The sequence below is a fragment of the Nelumbo lutea genome, chromosome 2 (assembly GCF_056320005.1).
Source record: "Nelumbo lutea isolate HS-2025 chromosome 2, American lotus-T2T, whole genome shotgun sequence".
Lineage (NCBI taxonomy): Eukaryota > Viridiplantae > Streptophyta > Magnoliopsida > Proteales > Nelumbonaceae > Nelumbo > Nelumbo lutea.
In genome coordinates this window covers 14860968-14882917 of record NC_142685.1, presented here as the reverse complement: position 1 = coordinate 14882917, position 21950 = coordinate 14860968, and the positions used below count along the sequence as shown (strand labels likewise).

Below are 21950 nucleotides of genomic sequence, written 5' to 3'. Positions count from 1 at the left end.
GGAGTTCATAAGTCTATTAAATCCAATGCTTCTTTCTCAAAAATAACTTCTTGTGACTGAAGAACAAGAAGTTACTCAAAACCACAGGATTTGAAGTAACTTCTTGTTACTCTTGCATTCCAGTGGGTCTTGATTCCTGAAATCTTAGCCACCCACAGGATTTGAAGCATCTCTCAATTCTCATGTCTACATTGTGACTGAAGAACAAGTCAGTAGTGACTTAAAACAATTGTCTTGGATCAATTGGCTGAGAAATGTAAATCTGAGAGCTGACCGACTTAAAACACCACAAAAGGCTGTATTGTCTGCATTTTCATAACCTGTCACAACCAGTAGCTCTAGAAGTGCGGATAGCGGCAATGACTACGCTTCCTGATCCTACATCAATGACTGCAGAACCAAGTCCAATTCTGGAAGTACATTTTCTGCAACAGTGACACTCCACAATCCATGATTTCCTTCAGGTTCTCGATCAAGCCCATGTGGCCAATGAAGCCAAGCGCCAATTGGTAATCCAGAACCTGCAATTAAATTGCAGATCCAAAAGTCCGTTACCTTATCACACCTCGTCGAATCCAAAGCTGTTACATTTTGGAATGGAATAATCCCAACAATTTCCAATTTTTCCACCTCCATCGTAGACAAAGTTACAAACTTTGGTTAAATTCCGATATCCAATTTCCAACCTCAGAGTTCGCATCGTTCCCGAATCCCTATTTCATCCAATTCCAAACCCACTTCGTCTAATTTATCAAGAACCCTCTGCGTCTGCTGAAGATTCAGGTTAAGCAACCGAAGAAGATTATGGCATGCTTTCGTAGAAGCTCAGGCTTCAAGACCCATAGAGACGAACTAGTTAGACCCTCCAGCCTCAACAACTGCTTACAAACTTTCCGATCGAAAACCCCAGTTAAGAACCAACACCAGTGAAGGATGGAGATCGATCCCTGGTACGCCGATAAATACAAGTCCAGAAATAGCAAACCGACTAAGAAATAAGAACTGGGTCTTGATTGGATCGAAAGAACATATGTAAAATCATTCCATTTATTAGAGAGAGACGGCGATAAAATTTATTCAAAAGGTTGCAACGGGTCCCGTTCGGAGAACTAAAAATCCTTCACCTTCGACCAGTCCGATATGCCCGATCAACGCGCTGAAACTAGGGTTTTGCTTGGATGTTCTTAGCGGGTTGGTGCACGTTGGATTAGATAACCCAGTGGAAAATGTTTGCTGTCCGGTGTTTGGAGGTTTGCTAGAATTGAAGCAGCTGTTTGCCTTTCTTTCGTATTTTGAGAAAGAAAATGATGAACAGTATGTAAGGGTAATTTTGATATTTTTTGAAGTATTAAATTCCATACGAAGTCGCGTGACATACATAAATGGTGGTCGTAGGTATTAGATTCTCACAAAATGAAAGTTCCCATATTATTGTTTGGGTTTTAAAGTTTTCAGGTACTAAATTGGCACTCAGCCTAAAATATAGAGTACGTATTGAGAATTTTCCCTTTAAAATATACACAAATACGTGAGCATACCCTTTGTAGTTTCATTTCATTTCAGACCTATATTATATCTATATTTAGAAACAATAAGAAGTTGAATTAATGGATAGAAAAGAAGAGCAATTAATATATAGAGAAATTTTCACTTTAGTACCTTGAACTTTGAGGGTAGTGTCAAGTTAGTATCCAAATTTTTAAATGTGTCATTGTAGTACTTAAACTTTCAAAAAATGTCAAGTTGGTCCTTACCATTAATTGGCCGTTAGTTATTTGTTGAAAATATCAAAACTACCATTCAAAAGAATACGTTGTTTATTGCCTTCTATCTTGAGACTAGACTGGTAAGAGGTGTTTGAGATTCTAGACTAATGAAGTCATTGTCTTCTACCTTTAGATCTGAAAGACATTCTTGTCTAGTTATTTATTTGCTTTTGATTATTGTTTCCCTCTATCATATTTTATGTTTTTTCTCTCTTTTCTTTGAAGATAAGCTGTTCAGTCTCAAAGTAAAAGACAATGAATATTGTCTTTTTTTGAAGGGTAGTTTCGACATTTTCAACAGATAATTGGCAATCAGTTAATGATAAAGACCAACTTAACAATTTTTTAAAGTTTGGGTACTAACTTGACACTACCCCCAAAGTTTAGGGTACTAAAATGATTGAGAAATAAAACTAGACTGCAAATATATAAGATTGGATTTGGATGGGGGCTTATCCAAATCTGCTCCAAAATCCGATAGATCCAAATACAATTTGAGATCTAACGAAAGAACAACTGTATATCAGTTTTCTAAAAGGGGGTGCTATTTTTTTGGATTTTGAGAGGGGGGAAAGTTTGTCAATGGGATTTTGTTTCCCATTGACCAAAAATCCCATGTTCTTTTTATTTTCATGGGTACCACTTGTCTGAGTAAATGGTGCCCGTCTCCTAGATGGATAAATAATTTTCCCACCTAGGGGGAAGTTGCCAACACTTGAATGGAACAAAAATGCCCTTCTTAATAATGAATTTTTATGACTAAAATGGTCATTACCTTATTTACATGAGAAATTAAAGAACATGGGTAAATGCACTTACCCACCCAGGTAAATGTTTTCTAGAAAAAAATTACCCAAATAACTACATTTACTTGGGTAAATAACTTATCGAAAAGTGAACATGGACAAATTAGGATCATTGTTATCAACTTACATAAATGTGAAAAATATCTATTTTGACTTTCATTATTTTTTAAATGTTTTTTTTTTTTTGGTAATGCTAGGAGTAACTACCCAGAAATGCTAAAACAAATAGACAAAATGACACCGGGAAAGGAATGGGGGTTGAGGGAGAAAGGGTTTGATTCGCCAAGCTCAAAACCATAGACGATAGCAAAGATTGTGGATTCATGAATCATGATCTCTGATTTATCCATTCCCATCTTACTCCTTTTCAGAAAGAGAGAGAGACCTCCTCTTCTTTGGCTCTTTTTCTACTTTCTTACACATGTACATATTTATTTTAAATTAATTCATTAAAATCTGCATGGGTCTTTGTTATCTCTTATAAAATTTATGTTTACTATCTAATAAAATCATTCTTATTAGAAAATTGATGCTTAAACTCAAAATCAGGTGACATCATTTCAAGTAGAAATAGCGAGAGTTAATGATGCAATTAAAAATATATACATGCGCACGCACATACACGTGACTATAGGAATATTTTATTTTGACAAGTGATTATATTGATATTAGATGTAAATCAATGTTTGCAGATTTTTCCTTAGCTTAACTTGTTTGGTTGCAATGCACATTTCATTTTCACCGCTTTAAAAGCATGCGTGTGCAAAAAGGTTGAATGTAAATTCTGATTTAATTTTGCTTTTGACTTTATCTTATTTGTTTGTGAAAATAATAAGTAAATGGCATGGTCCCACGTAAGAGGATGGTTAATTGTTGGGGATGAGGTAGGAAGAAAGATGGTGGGATCACCACTTTATATGAAAGGCAATTGAGGTAGGATGAAGGTGGTGCAAATTTTGTATCAGTTTATGAGGTACAAAACCTATATTTTCAGCGTGAGACAAAAAAATAATAACAAATAACACATTTTGTATTAGATAAGAGCACAAATCATAGTTATAAGAAAACAAAAGTAAAACTAAACTAATTAATTGCAAAATTTGTATCTGGTTCATATTTGCACTGCCGGCAAATAGAGCCTAAAAAAGTTCCATTTGTATCGATCATTAAACTTTTTTATATAATATTTTAATTTGTTTATTTGCGTAAAGAAAATTTAGTAAGAAATATATTTTGATTCTATTTTTTTTTATGATTGCTAAAATAAACAAAATATAAAACAAACTCAAATGAGAAGTTAACATAACAGAGAAAATAAGATTGTTGTAATTCTATAAATGATAGAAAAAAAAACAAAAGTTTTTTCTTTTTTTTTTGGAATTCTAATCGCTAAAAACATGAATATAATGTTTACCACCCATTTTGGAATTCCCTCTGTACGATCATCACACAAGGGTTTTGATGCAACTTACAAAGGGTGGTTATTTTCCCCCAAACGGGGCATTAAACAAACAAAGCTTAAATGGATAGAAAGGGTTATCATAGTGAAACAAACAAAGCTTAAATGGTGTTATAGTATTGAAACGAACAAAGTGCCACATGGATCATATCATAATTTTGCTATGTGGCATATTTTATTATTTTTATAATTACTTATTTGTTATAGAAAATAATTTAATATTTTTTGTTAATTATTGAAGTATTTCATTATTTTATTTAGGTGTTGCTTGGTAAATCTTTTTAGAAATATCTTCTATCAGCCCAGATGGCCAAAAGATATATTGATCTTTTGGAGTCTTGTCCTTAAAGACAAAGACCATTTGGTAAGCAGCTCAGTTTGTTGGGCTTTTAAAAACGTGTTTAGAGGTTATGCATCATGCAAAAGACCAGAAATCTTCATTTCAAGCTTCACAGAATTTGGCGTTTTTGGTCTTTTTGGGTCTTTCTACCCAAACGCCTTCTTATCTTTCCAGCTTTTGATTATCAAATGGAAAAAGACTGAGTTTTGATCTTGTGAGTTTGTTGAAGCCTAGAAGAATGTGCGGAAAGACTTTCCAAACGCCACCTTAATTTTCATTAATTATTTAATCATTTTCTTTATATTGATTGTTTTGTTATATTTTATTAGTAGGCTAACTATTTTTACATTTAATTAAAAAATTGATTAAATATTTAAGCATTTTCATACATTTTGATTATTTATTCATTATTTTGATGATATTTTAATTATTTAATCATTTTATTAGTTGGTTAATTATTTTGACTATTAATTCAACATTTTATATGACATATGTTATTTTTCTTAATTATTTCAATATTTTTTTATTATTTATAATTTTAATTATTTAATAAACTTTCTAACATATTACTTTATTCTTATTTAATATTATTATTGGTAATTATTTAATGAGTTTATTAGTTTGTTAATTATTTACTATTAATTTAATAATTTATTGTTTTTTGTAATGACTTATTTTAGTATTTAATTATATTTCTATTAATGGTAAAAGGGTGTCACTAGGGGTGTTAATCGATTGGTTTTGGTTTGGATCCAATTTGATCCAAACCTTGTCAAGTCGGATTTGGATGGGTCTATTATAATTATTGGATTGGGCCAATCCAAAATAAATTGGTGCATATTCTTATTGGTTTGAATTAGACCTAAATCAAATTTCCAATAATCCGATCATGAGGCCAAACCCTTGTCCAATTTGAAATTGATCAAAATTGAAAATAGCATAAAATCACTTTTTATGAAAATATTTTTATAAAATCACTTTTATGAAAGCACTTTTATGAAAACATTTTTATAAAAGCACTTTTATAAAAGTACTTTTATGAAAAGTATTTTTATGAAAGCATTTTTATAAAAGTACTTTTATGAAATCACTTTTATAGAAGTAGTTTTATAAAAACACTTTTACAAAAGTAGTTCTATAAAAACACTTTTACAAAAGTACTTTTATAAAAGCACTTTTGTAAAAGTGCTTTTACACGAAAGCACTTTTATAAAATCACTTTTACAAAAAAACTTTTACGGAAGTACTTTTATGAAAGCACTTTTATAGAAGTACTTTTATAAACGTACTTTTACACAAGCACTTTTATGAAATTACTTTTACAAAAAAACTTTTACAGAAGTGCATTGAGCTTTTATGAAATCACTTTTAGGTGTTACGTGATCCTCAAGCAATCCCAAAGTGAAACACTTTTAAAAAGCACAAAGTCAAGCATATTGACTTTGATGCTTTTACTTAATTTTTGAAACTTAGCGGTCGTTCGGCTTGTCTTTTTGGAAAGATCTTATAGCTCTGACAGTCAAAAGATGCATTGAGTTTTTGCATTAAGATTTGAACAGCCTAAAACCTGTTTGGTTAAGGCGAGTCTGGATCTGCTGACCACGCTTGCATGACAACATAGCTGACCACCGCATGAGAAGATAACACCTGTCCATGCACGCCCAAAACACTTTGACATGTGTGGGGAACCAACGGGGGGTGTTAAGCCCCACTGTTGGCTCCCAAAAAAATTTCGAACTCAATTTCAAAAATAGTTTTCTCTCTTCTTCGTCTCTGAACCCTGTCTTTGTCTTCAAATATTGTTCATCTCTGAAATCCCAATCACCATCTCCTCATTTCTCCTTCATTCTTGTCTAAACCTCATTCTTTCTCTACGTCTATGAACTTCTCTCTCTTTATCTCTGAACAATGTTCACTGTTTAAAAATTTAAAACGCTAATCACTTCTCTGAACCTTATCTTCCCAACTTGTAATCCGATTATTTCCAACATTCACAACTACCATCGTATTGCTCTCATTGAAGCTACTATAGGTGAATCTTTTAATGAAAAAGATTTTCTGCTCTCTAAAAAAATGTTTTATTTTTAAGTTAATATTTTAAATCACTTGGGGGTTTCGTATTGATTTCATCGAACTGCTCTCTAACTCTGCATTTTGGAATATATTCTGAACCTTATTCTCTCTCTGCATCTCTGTACTTTTCTCTCTTTATCTTTGAACACTAGTCACCGTTTAAAAATTTGAAACCATAATCACTTCTCTAAACCTTACCTTCCCAACTTGTAATCCGATTTTCAACTTATTGGAATCCGATTATCCCCGGCATTTGCAACTACCATCATTCTACTCTCGTTGATGCTATTACATGTAAGTCTTTCAAAACTTCTCTAAGTTCTCTGTTTAATTTATACTTATACCTTATTCCCCCTATTTGTTTCTTATTTGTTTCTAGTTGAAAGCATAGGGTACTAGTAAGCCAATTTCCCTAAGTTTCTTTTGTTGGATTTTAGACGTCTCTTGTTGTTATTTCTTTAATGGATAACACTCATTTCGCTTATTTCTTCTTTTTTAATTCTAAATGGAAATGCTAGACTGGTTAATTGGATGGCTCACAAACCGACCAACACCAATATCTGCATTGAAACATATGCCCAAGATTTACATTAATCTCAACCCAGAGAATAACAGAACCACTAGTTAGGTGTATATTTCCAATCGATTGAGAGCTCTCATACAATGACTTTATTTACCCAAGTGCTCTGAGAAACATTGCTCTAGAAGAGGAGATAGGGACTTTTAATCATAGTGCTCTGAGAAACATTTACTTCATATCCATCCAACATCATATTCAGAAAGTTTTGTGCCAAGAAGAAAATAATGTATGAGTATATAATATGGGCAAAACTATTGTTTATTAGTTACTAGATCTGTTAGTATACCCATGGTTGCTTTATCTAATCCAACTAAAACTTGAACAAGTTGAACCGGAAATAAACAACAATGCATATGCTTGTCTGATATGTGGCATTTGTAGAAGATATTCAAATTTAAAATTTAAGTTGTATCTTATTCTTTTTTATTTTGCACAGCAGGTAAGAATATTTGCTAAGTGGTGCTTACAAGTCAGATTTCTTCAAGTCCTGAAGCATGTGTGCTGAAATATGTGAACCATCATTGCAATTGTCCACACAAGCCAAATGTTACACCAAAGATATCCAGTAAAGATGATAATAAAAGACAAGATGTACTTCATCTATGCAAGTAGAAAATATGACTATTTTGGATGGGGTGTCCCTTATAATTTTGATTAGGTGTTTGAATTGGCACATGCAACAAATAGATGGATAAATGAACCCAGTATAAGAAAGTGGATTGAAGAGAGAGGTTCTAGAACAATTTGAGAAGGAAATATCAGTATTAGAGGACAACTTTATGAAAGCGGTTTGGGAAGCATATAGTTTTTGTCATAATGGTAGTGGTTTTTAAAGTAGTAAATTTTCAAATGTATGCTCATAAAGTATGGCAGTTAATTTATTTTACCAATGTAGTTAAGGTGACCTTAGATCACTAAGTTGGAATGGAATCATATTGACCATCCATTTTGTGAACTTTGATTGATATTAGTTTTGGTTGTTAAAGTATACTTACTTATTACAAGTTGCTTTAATTATGGAAAAACTCCAAAGGTGTGTTAGAAACAAACTACTAGCATGGTTTATTGCTCCAATGGAATGAATGTTTTGAGTGATTGTTCTTTTTCAACACTAACACTTTTACCAAGCCACCACTCCAAATTCATCCTAATATATTTTCTCAATGAGAATAGGTTTTATACAAATTTTTAGATCTAAATTGAGATCCTCATTCCTTAGGCTCCATTTGGAAGGAGTACAAATACAAATATGTAGAGTGCAAAATCTTGTATTTTGTATGATTTTTTGTGTATTTGTACGGTACATTTTTGCATTTATACTCTTTCCAAATTGGGCCTTAGATACAATAATGGTTTCAAAATTTTAAATTAACCATTATGAGAGCACATGGAAAGTTGATTCGTTCATCGCCCTAGGCTAACCCACTATGTGACTAATTGTGCAAAATAACATACCGTTTGTTCCAAAATTATGTAATTTCTCATAGAATTAATCAATTTTCTACTTGTTCAAAATTCCAAATAAATGACTATAATGCTACTAAAAATAATACATCAAAGTAGGAGCTAGAACACTTCTTAACAGTAATCCATAAATTAGAATTATTGCATTACCACAATTTAAATACAAAAGTGGATCAACTAATTCGAGAAATGACTTTTTGTTTTGATAATAAAAATTAAAGGATTATATTTTGGGATTCAAGGTACAAAATAATATGGTATAAGGTTCCAATATAATCTTGGCATCTTTAATATCAAATCATTATAAGAAAAATGATACTCAATAGCGATTTTAAAAAGTGTAAGGGAGTAAATAGATTTGATTTACCATCTTTCAAGACGCCCCCCATGTTACAATGGCAGTTAAATTGTAATAACTAACTTTTTTCTTTAATCATTCACTTTAGTATTCAAAATACTACTATCTCTTGAGTTTATAAGCCAAAATGCACCAGATGCTTAAAGCGATTCAATTACTGTGGCTTTGTTTGTGAACAAAAAACCCCCCAAAGTCCAAGTTTGCCTGGAAAAAAAAAAGAGAAAGAAATGTGAGAAGAAGCCAATAAAAACTATGAAAAAGACAAAGAAAATATATCAAACATGGATATTGACATAGTTGAAAATATACACCTATAAATTTGTCACTCATTTTTTATCTTGTTCTTCTAAACTGTAATGGCACATGGGTATCTGTTGGTATGGTTCAATCCCTGATAAGCTCTATAAAAAATAATTATACCATTTTAACCAATATATAAAAGAAAAATTGACATGTAATTCTTTCAATACAAAATCATCATTTGACTCATATGAGATCCACTAGAAATGGTTAAATCCCACATGAATGTGCCAATATTTTACTTGAAAATGACCTACCTGCAATGGTAGTTTATGGATCACTTATAATAGCCTCACTATTTTCCCCAAGCCTTGATTCCTGTAGAAAAGGAATTTTAATACCAAAAACATCAAGTTCTAAGAGAAGATATAACCAAACCTTAATACCTGTGTATATAAGAGAGGTTGGTTAAATTCTTGTGTCCTTATCTTCATCATATTCCCCTTAGACACATGATCCAGATTCCCCCCATCTCTAGAATTCTAAATTATAAAAACTTGATTAAAATTTTGTATAAATCGATTAGATGAATTGAGAAAAAAAAAAAAAAAGAAAAACCTATGTACATTGCTTGATGAATAAGCATTCTTTGATCGATTGGTTCTTCTTCCGCTTTGCCTTCTTTACTATTGCTTTTTCTAAAGCATTTTTTTGCCTCTTTGAAGAGCGCACAGTGGTCACTTTGTGTTTAAATCCTTTCACTTGTTTTTGCATTCCACCATCTATAGAAGTAGCATTGGTGCTAGCAACATCTTTGCATGTGCTATCAAGGTTTATGCAAGGAGAGCCAGCATTATCATTTTTAATTTCCATACTCTCAAATGCAATAGATAATTGACCAAATGCCATATGCTTTACACACCTTGTCACATCTTTCAAAGCCTTTTTCTCCAAACCACATAACAATCATATAAGCATCCTCAACAGGTGCAGTTTTATTCACTAATTGAGTAAGCAAATGAAACGTCTCTTTTCTGCGCGTTGCAGTTTTTGTGATCTGATTAGAATGTGAAGTAGAGCTATGAGATGTTCTAGTTATGGTAACTTTTGCATCAATAGTCCATATTTTCAATATATATTGTGAGAGTATCATCTTTACCCGCCTACAATCTAGTGCCTTTAGAGCATGTCCACATAAAGGCACTAGATTGTTGCAATTGTTGCAATCCCAGCAAGCAACGAGTTACTGGTCTCGCCCTCGGGAATCTCACTCTTGCCGGAACAATCACCCCTCTCATCACCATTCTCTCTTTCCTCCGCCTAATCGACTTGCAGAACAATAGCTTCACCGGTTACCTTCCTACAGACTTGGGCAAGCTCTTTCGGCTAGAGACGCTCGTTCTAGCTTCCAATGTCATCCATGGAACCATACCCTCCTCGCTTAGCCTCTGTTCTAAGCTTCGGCTTCTTGATTTGTCTGATAATCAGTTTCACGGGTCAGTCCCACCAGAATTAGGTATGCTGTCCAACCTTCGAGATTTGACTTTTGCAAAGAATAACCTTACGGGTTCAATCCCTTCTTCCTTTGGAAACCCTTCCTCTCTTAACAACCTCATCTTTCTCTCAAACAATCTACAGGGATTCATTCCAAATGAATTAGGTCAGCTCCGTTTCTTGTTACAATTAAGCTTAGCTGATAACAATCTCTCAGGTGAGATTCCTACCTCTCTATACAACCTTTCATCTTTAATAATCATGAGTTTGGCCAAGAACAGGTTTTCAGGTCATTTGCCATCCAATTTGTTCTCTACTTTACCCAATCTAGATACCTTGTTTGTGGGTGGCAACTTGCTACAAGGACCAATCCCCGCATCTCTCTCCAATGCTTCAAGCCTGCAACGACTTGATCTCTCATCCAACCAATTCACAGGACAGGTTCCCCTGCTCTGGAATCTTCCAAATCTTTTAATTCTGAATCTCGAGATCAATGGTTTGGTAAGCAACGGTGAAAACGGATTGGATTTCATCACCTCATTGCAAAGTTCCACCCTTCTACAAGTTTTTTCTGTTGCTACAAACCAACTCACTGGTCCTATTCCCTCCTCGATAGGTAATCTCACAACTCAGCTTTCTCTGCTAGTAATGGGTGAAAATCATCTTCAAGGAAATATACCAAAAGAAATTGGGAATCTACATAGTCTCATAATGTTGTCTACAGAATCGAATTCCTTAACCGGGAACATTCCTTCTACAATTGGAAATTTGCAAAATCTGCAGCAACTTTTCTTGGAGATGAACAGTTTGTCGGGGCCCATACCTGAATCTCTGCAAAACCTGACAGGGCTGTATGAATTAGGTTTGAGTAGAAACAAATTAACAGGTAGAATCCCTTCAGGCCTTTCAAATTGCAAGCATCTTCAGACTTTGGATCTCTCTCACAATGAGCTAAAGGGAGAAATACCTAAGGAGATCTTTGGATATCCAAGTTTAGGGGTTCTTCTTAATCTATCATGGAATTCTCTTACAGGTTCTTTGCCTTCAGAAATTGGAAAATTGAAAATAGTACAAGGTATTGACATCTCCAAGAATAAGCTATCAGGGACAATTCCAACTACAATCGGGCAGTGTTCTAATCTCTTGTATCTTGATCTGTCCAACAATTCTTTCCTAGGTTCAATTCCCGATTCAATGACCAACTTAAAAGGTATACGGTATTTGGACCTATCATCCAATAATCTATCTGGCTCCATTCCATTGTCTCTAGCTTCCCTCCAGTTCCTTCAGAACTTGAACCTCTCTGGCAATCATCTTCAAGGAAAGGTACCCACAAGAAGTATCTTCTTGAATTCAACTGCCATATCTATCACCGGCAATTCTGAGCTCTGTGGTGGTGCTCCTATACTAGGGCTACCTGATTGTGTTGTCACTGAAACGCATTCTAATAGATGGAAAACAAAGCTGGTCGTAGGACTTGCAATGGGTTCTGCGGGGCTTTTCATACTCATGGCCTTGGGTTTCTTCTTGCTGTTATACAGGAAGAGGAAGCCAAAACTCAAATCTACAGATGTTGAGATCATTTCTTTTGAGGATCCCCACAGATTATATACATATTACGATCTCAGAGCTGCAACCAGTAATTTCGATTCAGAGAACCTAATCGGAGAAGGGAGTTTTGGGTCTGTTTACAAGGGAGTTCTTAGTGATGGAACTCCGGTTGCTATCAAGGTTTTTAACATGGATCAGCATGGAGCCTCCAAGAGCTTTCTTGCTGAGTGTGAAGCTCTGCGGAACGTTAGGCACTGCAACCTTGTAAGGATCATGAGTGCATGTTCAACTAATGACTTCAAGGCATTGGTTCTGCAATTAATGTCAAGTGGAAGCTTGGAGGAGTGGCTTCATCATACAAGAGGGTGGGGGATTGAAAGGAGGCCCCTAAATATACAACAGAGGTTGGAAATTGCCATAGAAGTTGCAGCTGCAATGGAGTATTTGCATCACGATTGTGAAGTTCCTGTGGTGCATTGTGATCTCAAACCAAGTAATGTCCTCATGAATGAAAACATGACTGCTCATGTTGGGGATTTCGGACTTGCAAAAATGCTTCATGGGACTGCCTCAAATCATCATCAAAGCAGCCGCACTATTGGGTTGAGAGGATCAATTGGCTACATTGCACCAGGTACTTGTTTATAATTGAGTTATTTATTTGTTTTTTCATTCATCAAGGGTCACTTGTGGTTATCATACTGTACTGTCATCTTGAATTGCAGAGTATGGTTTGGGAGGAACAGTGTCAACCAAAGGTGATGTTTACAGTTATGGGATACTTCTGCTTGAGTTGTTCACTGGGAAGAGACCAACGAACGAGATGTTCAGTGATGTTTGCAGGTAGTGGAAATCTTAGATGTTGAATTGGTGGAAGATTGCAATCTGTGGAACAAGGACTGCTTGGTTTCAGTCATCAACATTGGTTTATCATGTGCAAGCGAAATCCCTGAAGAGCGACCAAACATGAGAGATGTGTCTGCAATGATCAAAAGAAATAGGAACTTGCTTACTAATTCTAATAATAAAATTTAATTATGTAAATTCACTTCTTCAAATGGGTCAGAAAGATATGACTTGAGAGTATGAGATCAATTCTTGTAATTAATCCTTGGATTGCAAGTCATTTTCAGATTTTCTTCCGCGCGCTACTGGAAATGTTCTGCGTTGCGTATGCATCAACGAAGTCATCGCATTGGTGATTCGGCAAGTAACTCACGAATCATTAACCGATAATTTACGTAAGATGATCAAAACTCAACTGAAAAATACAGACAATATGCAATTTAACAAACTGATCGATGCAAGAAAGCGAGTTCAATTTGAAATACAGTCATAATGACTTCAATGTTCCGGCCGGGTTGACCCAACAAGTTCAGACTGTAACTGCAGGGTTACATCCACAATATTCTTCGGTACAAGTTCTGCTCCCCAGAGCGAATGAGTACTAGGACGAGTTTTGAGCTGAAAGTAAATTTGCTTGCTTTCGTTACTTGTTTTTTTTTTTTGCTCAATAAGAAGCAACTGTAGTGATTCTCGTGTATTCAAACTTAAAATTTCATTGTTACTTCTCAGGAGCACAAGGATCACCAGTATTGGTTCTCTGGAACCATACCAAACACCATGCTCGATGGATCATCTTTTTTACATTTAATTTACAAGACTAATTAACTCTGTAAACTCAAGGTCAACAGACTATTTTCTTTTAATATCCTTCCGATGCTCAACTCCTAAGAACTAAGATATCTCGCTGATAGTGCATCTCCAATGCTACGAACCCAGTGGCGGTTGGTTGAACGGTGCTCTAGTTCTTGTATTCTGCATAAGTGGGACTGTCAAACCATGGCTCACTCGGCAATATCTCTTGCTGCACCCCCATTATCGACAGTCTCTCCAAGCCATTTGGCGAAATTGTAGTAGTGTGGCAGTACAAGTTTTGGTTATCTAGCATATACAAAGGAGGAAGCTGAGCATTCATTTCACTATTGATGATCTCTACAGTGCCAATAGTAGTACTGGCTTTCACTGCATGTGACGGATTATGATCGAACAGAGGCTGGTGGTTGAGACCATACTGTACATCCATGGTGTCTCGTTGTGAAGAAACTTGGAACCAGTTGGCCGTTTCAGTAGTTGCTTGAGCTTGACAACTTGGACGACTAACAGGCGTGGCATCATTAGCAAGGCATGCTACTTGATTCCCCAGAAATTCTATCTGCTCCTTAAGATGAGCCACCTGCAAATAATTGAAGTATAAACAACTGATGAAGCTTGTATATATACATGTCCAGAGATATCATTTTGATTGTAATTAATGTAAGCGTAAGAAAGAAGATGAGAGCAAAATAACCTGCTGCTGGAGCGCTAGGATATGTGCAACACAACCATATATAGGATCTCCCATACGAGCTAGTGCTTCATAGGAGATGGTGAGGGCCGCTTCACTTCGGTTGTGCACTGGGAGGTGCGACAGTAGCTTGGAGACATTGCTCGCTCCAAACACCTTGTGAACCGCGGCAAAATGATTAGCTCCCTGTTCGTAACAGAAGTAAGGAGCGAACACACATCCACTGCTGCATTTTCTCCTCAAGAACTTGCATGCTCCACATGATGATGATGATGATCCAACTCCTGCCATTGTCCAGGACCTTTGATTAGAAAAATGCTTATTGCCTACTAGAGTTGTATCTTTATATATACCATTCCCTAGAGGCTAGAGCTAGAAGTGCCTGATTTTAATGCTAAAATTTCCTTTTCCTTTTTGATAGAAGGAGCATTATATTACTGCTTTAGCCAAAAAGTAAGTTCTACTCCTGGTGGGTCTCCTTGGTGGCCTACATGGGTCATTCACAAAACAGGTAACCTTTCCTGATTCATGCCTAAAAAGGGATTTTTATTCATTGAGATTCCTCACAACCAAACAAGAGAACTGGATGCAACATTCAAGCAAGAAGTACTCAAAACGAGAAATTATTGCTCCGGACCAGTATTTTAAACTCTCCACGCCTTAAATCATCAGCATTGTCATCGCCTAGGAAAGTACAGGGCTCCTTTTCCCTTTATTTGGTAATTATAACAGAGCTCATGCCCCTATAGCAATATAGAGTGCAATGAATTGAAAAAGTATGAAACACATATAGCTGATGATCAGAGATTAGAATGTTAGCTAGCTAGCAAATCAAAGCTATTCTAATTGAGTTTTGAAGACGATTCAAGTTCATCCTCCCCCTTAAGTAAGATCACGGGTTCATTAATGTCTGGAGAATTTAAGTATACAATGACAATTAACAATCCCTTCCAAAAAAGATGACTATCAACAACTGAAGGTTTGATAGAGTACTACAGAAAAATCATGTACAAGAGCTTACATATTACATACACCGACCAAATGGTTAGATTGATACGTATGTTGCAATTCTGTCATACCTGGGACTGACATCTGTATGTGTTAATGTGTTATACCCCCTGATATTTATTGTTTCAAGCTTACTTTGACGTACATGAAATAGCTTTAAAAGATGACTTAGGACCATTTTAATCTGTTTTTTAATCTGTCACCTAGTCACCAAAATGGTTGTTTAATTGTCTGGTCCCAGAATGACAACATTGGTTTATTGTGCAATTATTCAAGTCAAATGAACATGCCGAATCCTGTTCTTTTAGCTAACAAATAACAAACCTTTCTACTGCTTTGCGCAAGTTTCTAAGTTTAGGGATCGGATAGAGGAAGAAGAGGGTTTGGTTCATAATGTCTATTTGTCTAGGAATATGTCCAATCCCCATAATTTTGCACTTCTACTCATAGTTTAATAGGGTGGAGCTGTTGGACATTAATTAACAATATGGGGTTGATGGTCATGGTCATGGACCCCACCCCCTCCTGTGTCCAGGAAAAGAAGGCTTATTCAATTCATCCGGAAGGAAGAGGAGAGAGTTCTCCATGGCCATTAACAACAGTTTATGGCTTCTGGGTACCCAGAGGATTGCACATTCACTTGAATTCTTTGGAGCATAAATTCAATGCAGAATAATGGAGAAGAAGACAGGAAAAGGAGTGAACAAGAAGCTTAAAGTTTCATTTCACTAATTAGACTTCTTTCTCTCTGTCATTTCAGAAAGGCTTTTATATTGACTTGAAAAGCATGTAGATATAGGGTTTTGGGAGGATGGGAGCCTTTCGAGTTTAACGATGAAAATGTCATTCTCCATCATTCCTTCAAATATTACAAGAGTGCAAAAAGAAAAAGGTCCTTTCTTGAACTCTAATAGCGCATGCATTTCCTACAAACTCAATTCTACAATCCTCTCTACTAACCCAATAAAACAATGCTACCAGTACCTAAACCTCTTTTGAGTCTTTAACTTTGCAAATAACATGGACGGTGTTATTACCCCTCCGTTAGACATGTATTCCTTAAAATAATATGCATAATTTTGCCTCTCTCTTCTCTGCTCGATGTTATCTTCGGCCCATGGAATGCCTAAAAAGATAAAACTGAAATGAAGAGGGGCGTTCTTGACCTAAATGTGAGCTCAGTGGAATCACAATGGAATTCCAAGATTTACTCAATGGAAAGGCAAATCACCATCAAAGATCAATTAAGGGAGGTTCTGGTCTGAAAGTGAGCAGAATGAGTTTCATAATAGAACTGTTATGGTTTGGATTCTAGGCTTGGAATTAGTTGTCTACTAGCCTCCATATACAGTGGTAGATTTCCATTCAAAGGATGAATGGAGTTTGGGATGACCGGTAATGAACTAGTTTGCCTTGTTTCAGTTGCAAAAAACAGAGCAATAGTGTGTATACTCAATTGAGTTGCAAAAGCAAAGAGGATGAAAATGGAAGTAAAAGCAAGAAAAAGAAGGGGATGCCTACCTTTTTAACCTGTTCAAAACAAGTTGTTAACAAGATTGATGAAGATTCAACGTAAATTGGAGCTGGGAGTTCCATACATATTGAATACGAGATTTACTTATATTTGAAGGGTTTTGAGAGGTTCAGAAGGCATCTTAGATGGGATCATCATAATTAGCATATATACAATGAGATGATTGTAGTGAGAAAAATTGTGACGTTAGGTGACAAAAATTTGTTGTCCGATGAATATAGCAAATTCTGGCAACATCAGAAATGAGAGGGTGAGGAATTACAAAGAAATCGTGCATAAGAAAAAAAAAAGATTTTTTTTAGGAAAAGATGTGTAACAGAAGGACAATAACTGCTAACTATTTGCACAAGTTAGGATTCTAAAGATATTTAGAGACATGTGGCACTGTTTTATTGGGTTAGTAGAGAAGATTGTAGAATTGAGTTACTAGGAAATCGGGACTGTCATTTCATACACTTAGGTGTAATTCATTCAGTGCTGAACTGAAAATAAAGCAAGTTCATATTTGTTCTTGTTTCAATCTTGTAACTAGTGAATGAGAGCGTATTAATTGAATAATCACTCCCTCGTAAGGTGTAATGGATAATTTATTATTAACATTTGCACGCATTAAGTGCTTATGCATTATATGGTTATGGATTTTGAGGAAATTGATTGCTTTGGTTGGATTGCAGAAATGTTCAAGCTTGTCTTTTTAGCCATTAACCTATGTGGATCAAACCAAACAGAGTATTAATAGATGCCTTTTTTTTCTGAAAAATGGGGTGTTCATATAAATAAAGAAATTAATAAAAAAAATCAACTTAACCCATGCAAACTAAATTAAGTGATTATAGCAGTTAAAGGCAATTTTGACACTTAATATCAATAAAAGTAATATATTTAAAAAAATGGGTTAACTTTTTAAAAATAATATCAAGGAAAAAATACTGTTCATCATCTTCCTATTGCAATCAATTCACCGCCACCGTCTGCCGCTGCCGACTGCTGCCTACCGTCGCCTTCGACAACGTTGCTGGAGGTAGGCGAAAGTAGAGGAGGCAGAGGCGACATTGGCGGTCATTCCTCTGCCCAACACTGCGACCTCCACCCACCTTCGCTTTCGTCTTTGGCAACGTTGCTGGAGGTGGGCAGTGACAGAGGCTGCGGTGGAATTGGTGGGTGGAGGTGGCGGCGTAGGGTAGAGGAATGACCACTAGCACTTTCGCCGCGGCCTCTGTCTCCACCCACCTCTGGCAACATTGCAGGAGACGAAGGCGGAGGTGGCGGCATTGGGCAAAGGAATGACCACCACCACCACCTCTGCCTCCGCCCACCTTCGATAACGTTGCTGGAGGGGGCGGAGATAGGCAGAGGCGCCGATGAATGGGTTGCAAGAAGAAGAAGATGAACAGTATTTTTGCACTGATATTATTTTTAAAAAAGTTAACCCATTTTTTATTTTTTTAAATGTATTATTTTTATTGATATTAAGGACCAAAAGTTGTTATAATCCCTTAAATTAATCTTCATTTTCAGCAGGGATTCAATCATTATGTTGCAGCAAGGCTGAGTGATGAGGCAGAAATAAAAAGGGGTTTTAACTGTTTAATCCACCCCTATAGTGGAACTAAGATTTTTAGGGGTGGATTGAATCCTAATCATGGATTGATATCAAATCCACATACAGGATGTGGTTTATGGGGGTACTAATAGACTAAGAGGTGGCTGTAATTTCAGCTGAGGGGGAGTTGTAATCCCAGACGGGGGATTGGGGGCATTAATTAATGTGTGAAGAAACGAGTAGGGGATCTGTTTCTGCCTTGTTTGTGTCAAATTGGTTCTGTGAGTGGGCTTGCCAAGAGATGATGGCACTGTCCCATCGCGGGTAATGTCCATACATACATTCTGCAGAACCACTAAGAGCTGGGGCCGGATCTGCTCCTCACACCTGGTGCCTCACATGCACATCCTATCATGCAGTGAGGCGCCCATTTGTGAGGGGCAGATCCCATCACCTAAGAGCCACCTTCTTGAATTATGGGACTGGAGAGTGGAGACTGGGGACTGATATTCTGTTTGGATGGGTTCCATACTTCCATCCGCACGCATTTGTTTTCTGAGGGGTCAATGCCCTTTCTCATGCCAAGGATTGTACGCTTGTGTATAAACATTATTTATTTTTGGGGCCAGGGCTACTAAAAACAGGGGAAAAAGAAGAGGAAAGAAAAACAGAAGATTCTGGAACTGAACTGAAAAAGGACTGCAAGCATGGACCAACTAAAAAAAGCAGGTTTAGCGGTATCCAACCCTTTAACCTCACCACACCACCACCAAAAGGAACTCGCACTGCATGCGTGCAAATCTATTCTTGGATCATGTCGTACTTTTCTTTGGAGGAAATATGTCCAGAAAATTACTTTATATGTAGGATACATGAGTGTCTATTATCCCTCTTTACAAACTTTTATAAATGTGTGTACATCTGGTTTGTTTTTGTTTTTTCAGGATGGGGCTCTTGAATGCAAGAATGATGACATATCAAATAGCCTGAAACATTTCTTAACCCTGATTGGATGATTCAGATTCATCTTGATGGGTGGCTCCCACAGCAAGTACCAATGCAATCATCATTGTCGCTTTTTTTTTTTGGGGGGGGGGGGGGGGGCGGGGTAGGGCCATTACAACAAAGTCTTTAATACATTTTCAGGCTAAAGAGGCGGACTAACAAACCATTCTCCCTTAGGACACTGGCAACCTAATTGAGTCATTGGCATCTCTCCTCACATGGACGAATTTAATCCCTAAGAAATTTATTTGCTCGGCCAAAATATCAGAGTAGACCGACCAGATGTCGCTAGGTATACAGATAGATTTGTCACTGAAACACTTAAGTAAAATCTCACAATGTGAAGCAATAATGATCTCTTTTTTACCCAACTTCGCTGCTAGAGTCAAATCAACTAGCAATGTCATCTTCTAATGCTGCACCCAAAAACCCGTTGGCAGATCATCTCATAGCAGTTAATTTTTGAGATTATCTCATCCATGATATTACAATACTAAACTCATTTCTAGTGATTCTTTTAATAAAAATAATATCTGATAATTTCTGAACACAACTTATTAATAATACACAATATCCAAATCCAATCCGAATCTGATGGATATGATCCCAATTCAAATCTGAATATTAAATTAATAAAGGATCAAACTTAAATTTGGGCACATCCAATTTGAATTCAATCCATTTGCATCACTAAATAATTAAAGAAAGTCCCTCTGATTGGATGGATATGGTTTCCTCAATATATTTGTTATGTATATTGAAAGGACATTAAGAAGCCATTTACCAAAGAATCCCTAAGTGGGTCCATCCAATATGTTCAAGGTAAGTTCAACATTTCAACCTGCTTAACAAGTGGTAGTCTTGTGCTGAGCAGCCACAACCTTCAGCCCAGCCCAAATTCAATCTGAATAGCCTGATCCATTGAATCCCTTAATGCACGAGGCTCCGACCGATGCGGGGTCTGGGGAGGGACAGATTACGCAGCCTTACCTCAACACATACAGTGAGGCTAGTTAAAGCTAGAGAAAAATTGCTTCTGATGAAGTACCTGTTATTTCTTCTCTTCCAAGGAACCATATGCAACAATGAAATTTGGCACCAGGCTCTGTCTGGAACAACTATCCAGCACTCACAAGCTCCAAATGCTTTCATACAACACTGGGACTACCCCAAGCAAACCTATAATATGCTATAGCCTATATAATAATCTAAACAAAGTTTCCAATGCATTACCTTGATGTATATACGCAAAGAATTTTACTCTGCAAAGTGAAAAAACTGGACATGGTATAATTCCTACTATGAGGCGTCTAGGTCACCTTCCATCAGTTGGGCACAAAGAATTGATCAGTAAGTTACTAGAGGAAAAACTTTTCAAATAAATTCACCTTTCATGTGGCAAACATCTTAGAAATACAGTGCAATGCACAAATTTTCATCTTAATTACCCATTTATGCATATGGGCAGTTTTTGGCCTAAGACCACAAGAGATATTTATGTTGGCAGATCCGAGCATAATGAACGTATTCTTATCATTTCAACTCTTAAAAGACTAAAGCAGTAATAGCTGTTTCAGCTCCTGAATTGGCTAAGTAATTTTTAACTTTACATGGACAAAAACCAATCCACCATTGTGACAGCAAAAGAATAATTCCAGGTCAAAGTTCTATGATCAGGCATGTAAGTTCAGTCATGAGTTTTTCGGGGGAAAAAAAAAACAACATTATTGTGCTACTCTTCTGTGCTTATCTCCTAGGTCTTAAAAAAAAAGCACTTGCTGTCATTTAGTTGTGCTTTGACCTTTGGGTATAAAATACATAAAAGCCTATCCAAACAACCCCTGTACTTAGTTTTTTGCATCAAATTTCACTGATCCTCATGATAGAAAGTGCTTAGGTAACAATATCTGATCTGAAACGGATAAATGTAACAACTTTGCAATCCCAAAACTATAACTAAAAAGGGAGGGGATTACAAGTATCCAAGGAAAAACTCTGTTATGAGTACCTCTTTCATTTCCAAAAGTACAATTATCCAAGGATAAGCTCTCTTATGGATATTATTATTCATTTATTTTCTTTTGTGCTTGTTCACTTGGGTGGTGGAGGGTAGTTATGTAATTTTATCTTTCTTTCTTGTATTTTAGTATGCATGTGCAAATTCTTTAATTCTTTTGTAAGGACAAATTTGTCCACTCATATTTCTTTAATATAGATACTCTCTTTTTAGGTTGGTTCGATCAGATTGATCAACCCTAACAAATTTGGACTATTGCTTTTCCTCTTGTCTCTTCACTTTCTCACAAACTAACATGGTATCAGAGCATGTTGTTCTCTGATCCATTACTTGTTCTTCTAATCTATTTGAGAGCTATCTTCATC

The 21950-nt window shown here is 36.1% G+C and overlaps 2 protein-coding genes and 1 long non-coding RNA gene across 4 annotated transcripts; 2 read left to right on the top strand and 1 right to left on the bottom strand.

Moving 5' to 3' along the window:
- Positions 1–6105: 6105 nt before the first annotated feature.
- LOC148868753 (uncharacterized) lies at positions 6106–7980 on the top strand. Its single transcript, XR_016108300.1, has 2 exons — positions 6106–6738; positions 7461–7980. It is a non-coding gene; the product is annotated as an uncharacterized LOC148868753 (long non-coding RNA).
- Positions 7981–10089: 2109 nt separating this feature from the next.
- Positions 10090–13270, top strand: LOC148868752 (uncharacterized). Of its 2 annotated transcripts, XM_088968784.1 has the most exons (3): positions 10090–10602; positions 10725–12765; positions 12857–13270. In XM_088968784.1, exons 2-3 carry the CDS (start codon positions 10842–10844, stop codon positions 12976–12978), a joined length of 2046 nt encoding a protein of 681 aa, XP_088824910.1. In that variant the 5' UTR covers positions 10090–10602; positions 10725–10841; the 3' UTR covers positions 12979–13270. The 2 variants fall into 2 exon arrangements, with proteins under 2 accessions (XP_088824910.1, XP_088824909.1); XM_088968783.1 differs by having other exon boundaries at positions 10090–12765.
- A 392-nt stretch (positions 13271–13662) lies between these two features.
- Positions 13663–17143, bottom strand: LOC148868751 (LOB domain-containing protein 16-like). The gene is made up of 3 exons (XM_088973674.1): positions 17008–17143; positions 14482–14762; positions 13663–14367 (listed from the first exon to the last, which is right to left on the bottom strand). Exons 2-3 carry the CDS (start codon positions 14533–14535, stop codon positions 13936–13938), a joined length of 486 nt encoding a protein of 161 aa, XP_088829800.1. The 5' UTR covers positions 14536–14762; positions 17008–17143; the 3' UTR covers positions 13663–13935.
- Positions 17144–21950: the final 4807 nt, after the last annotated feature.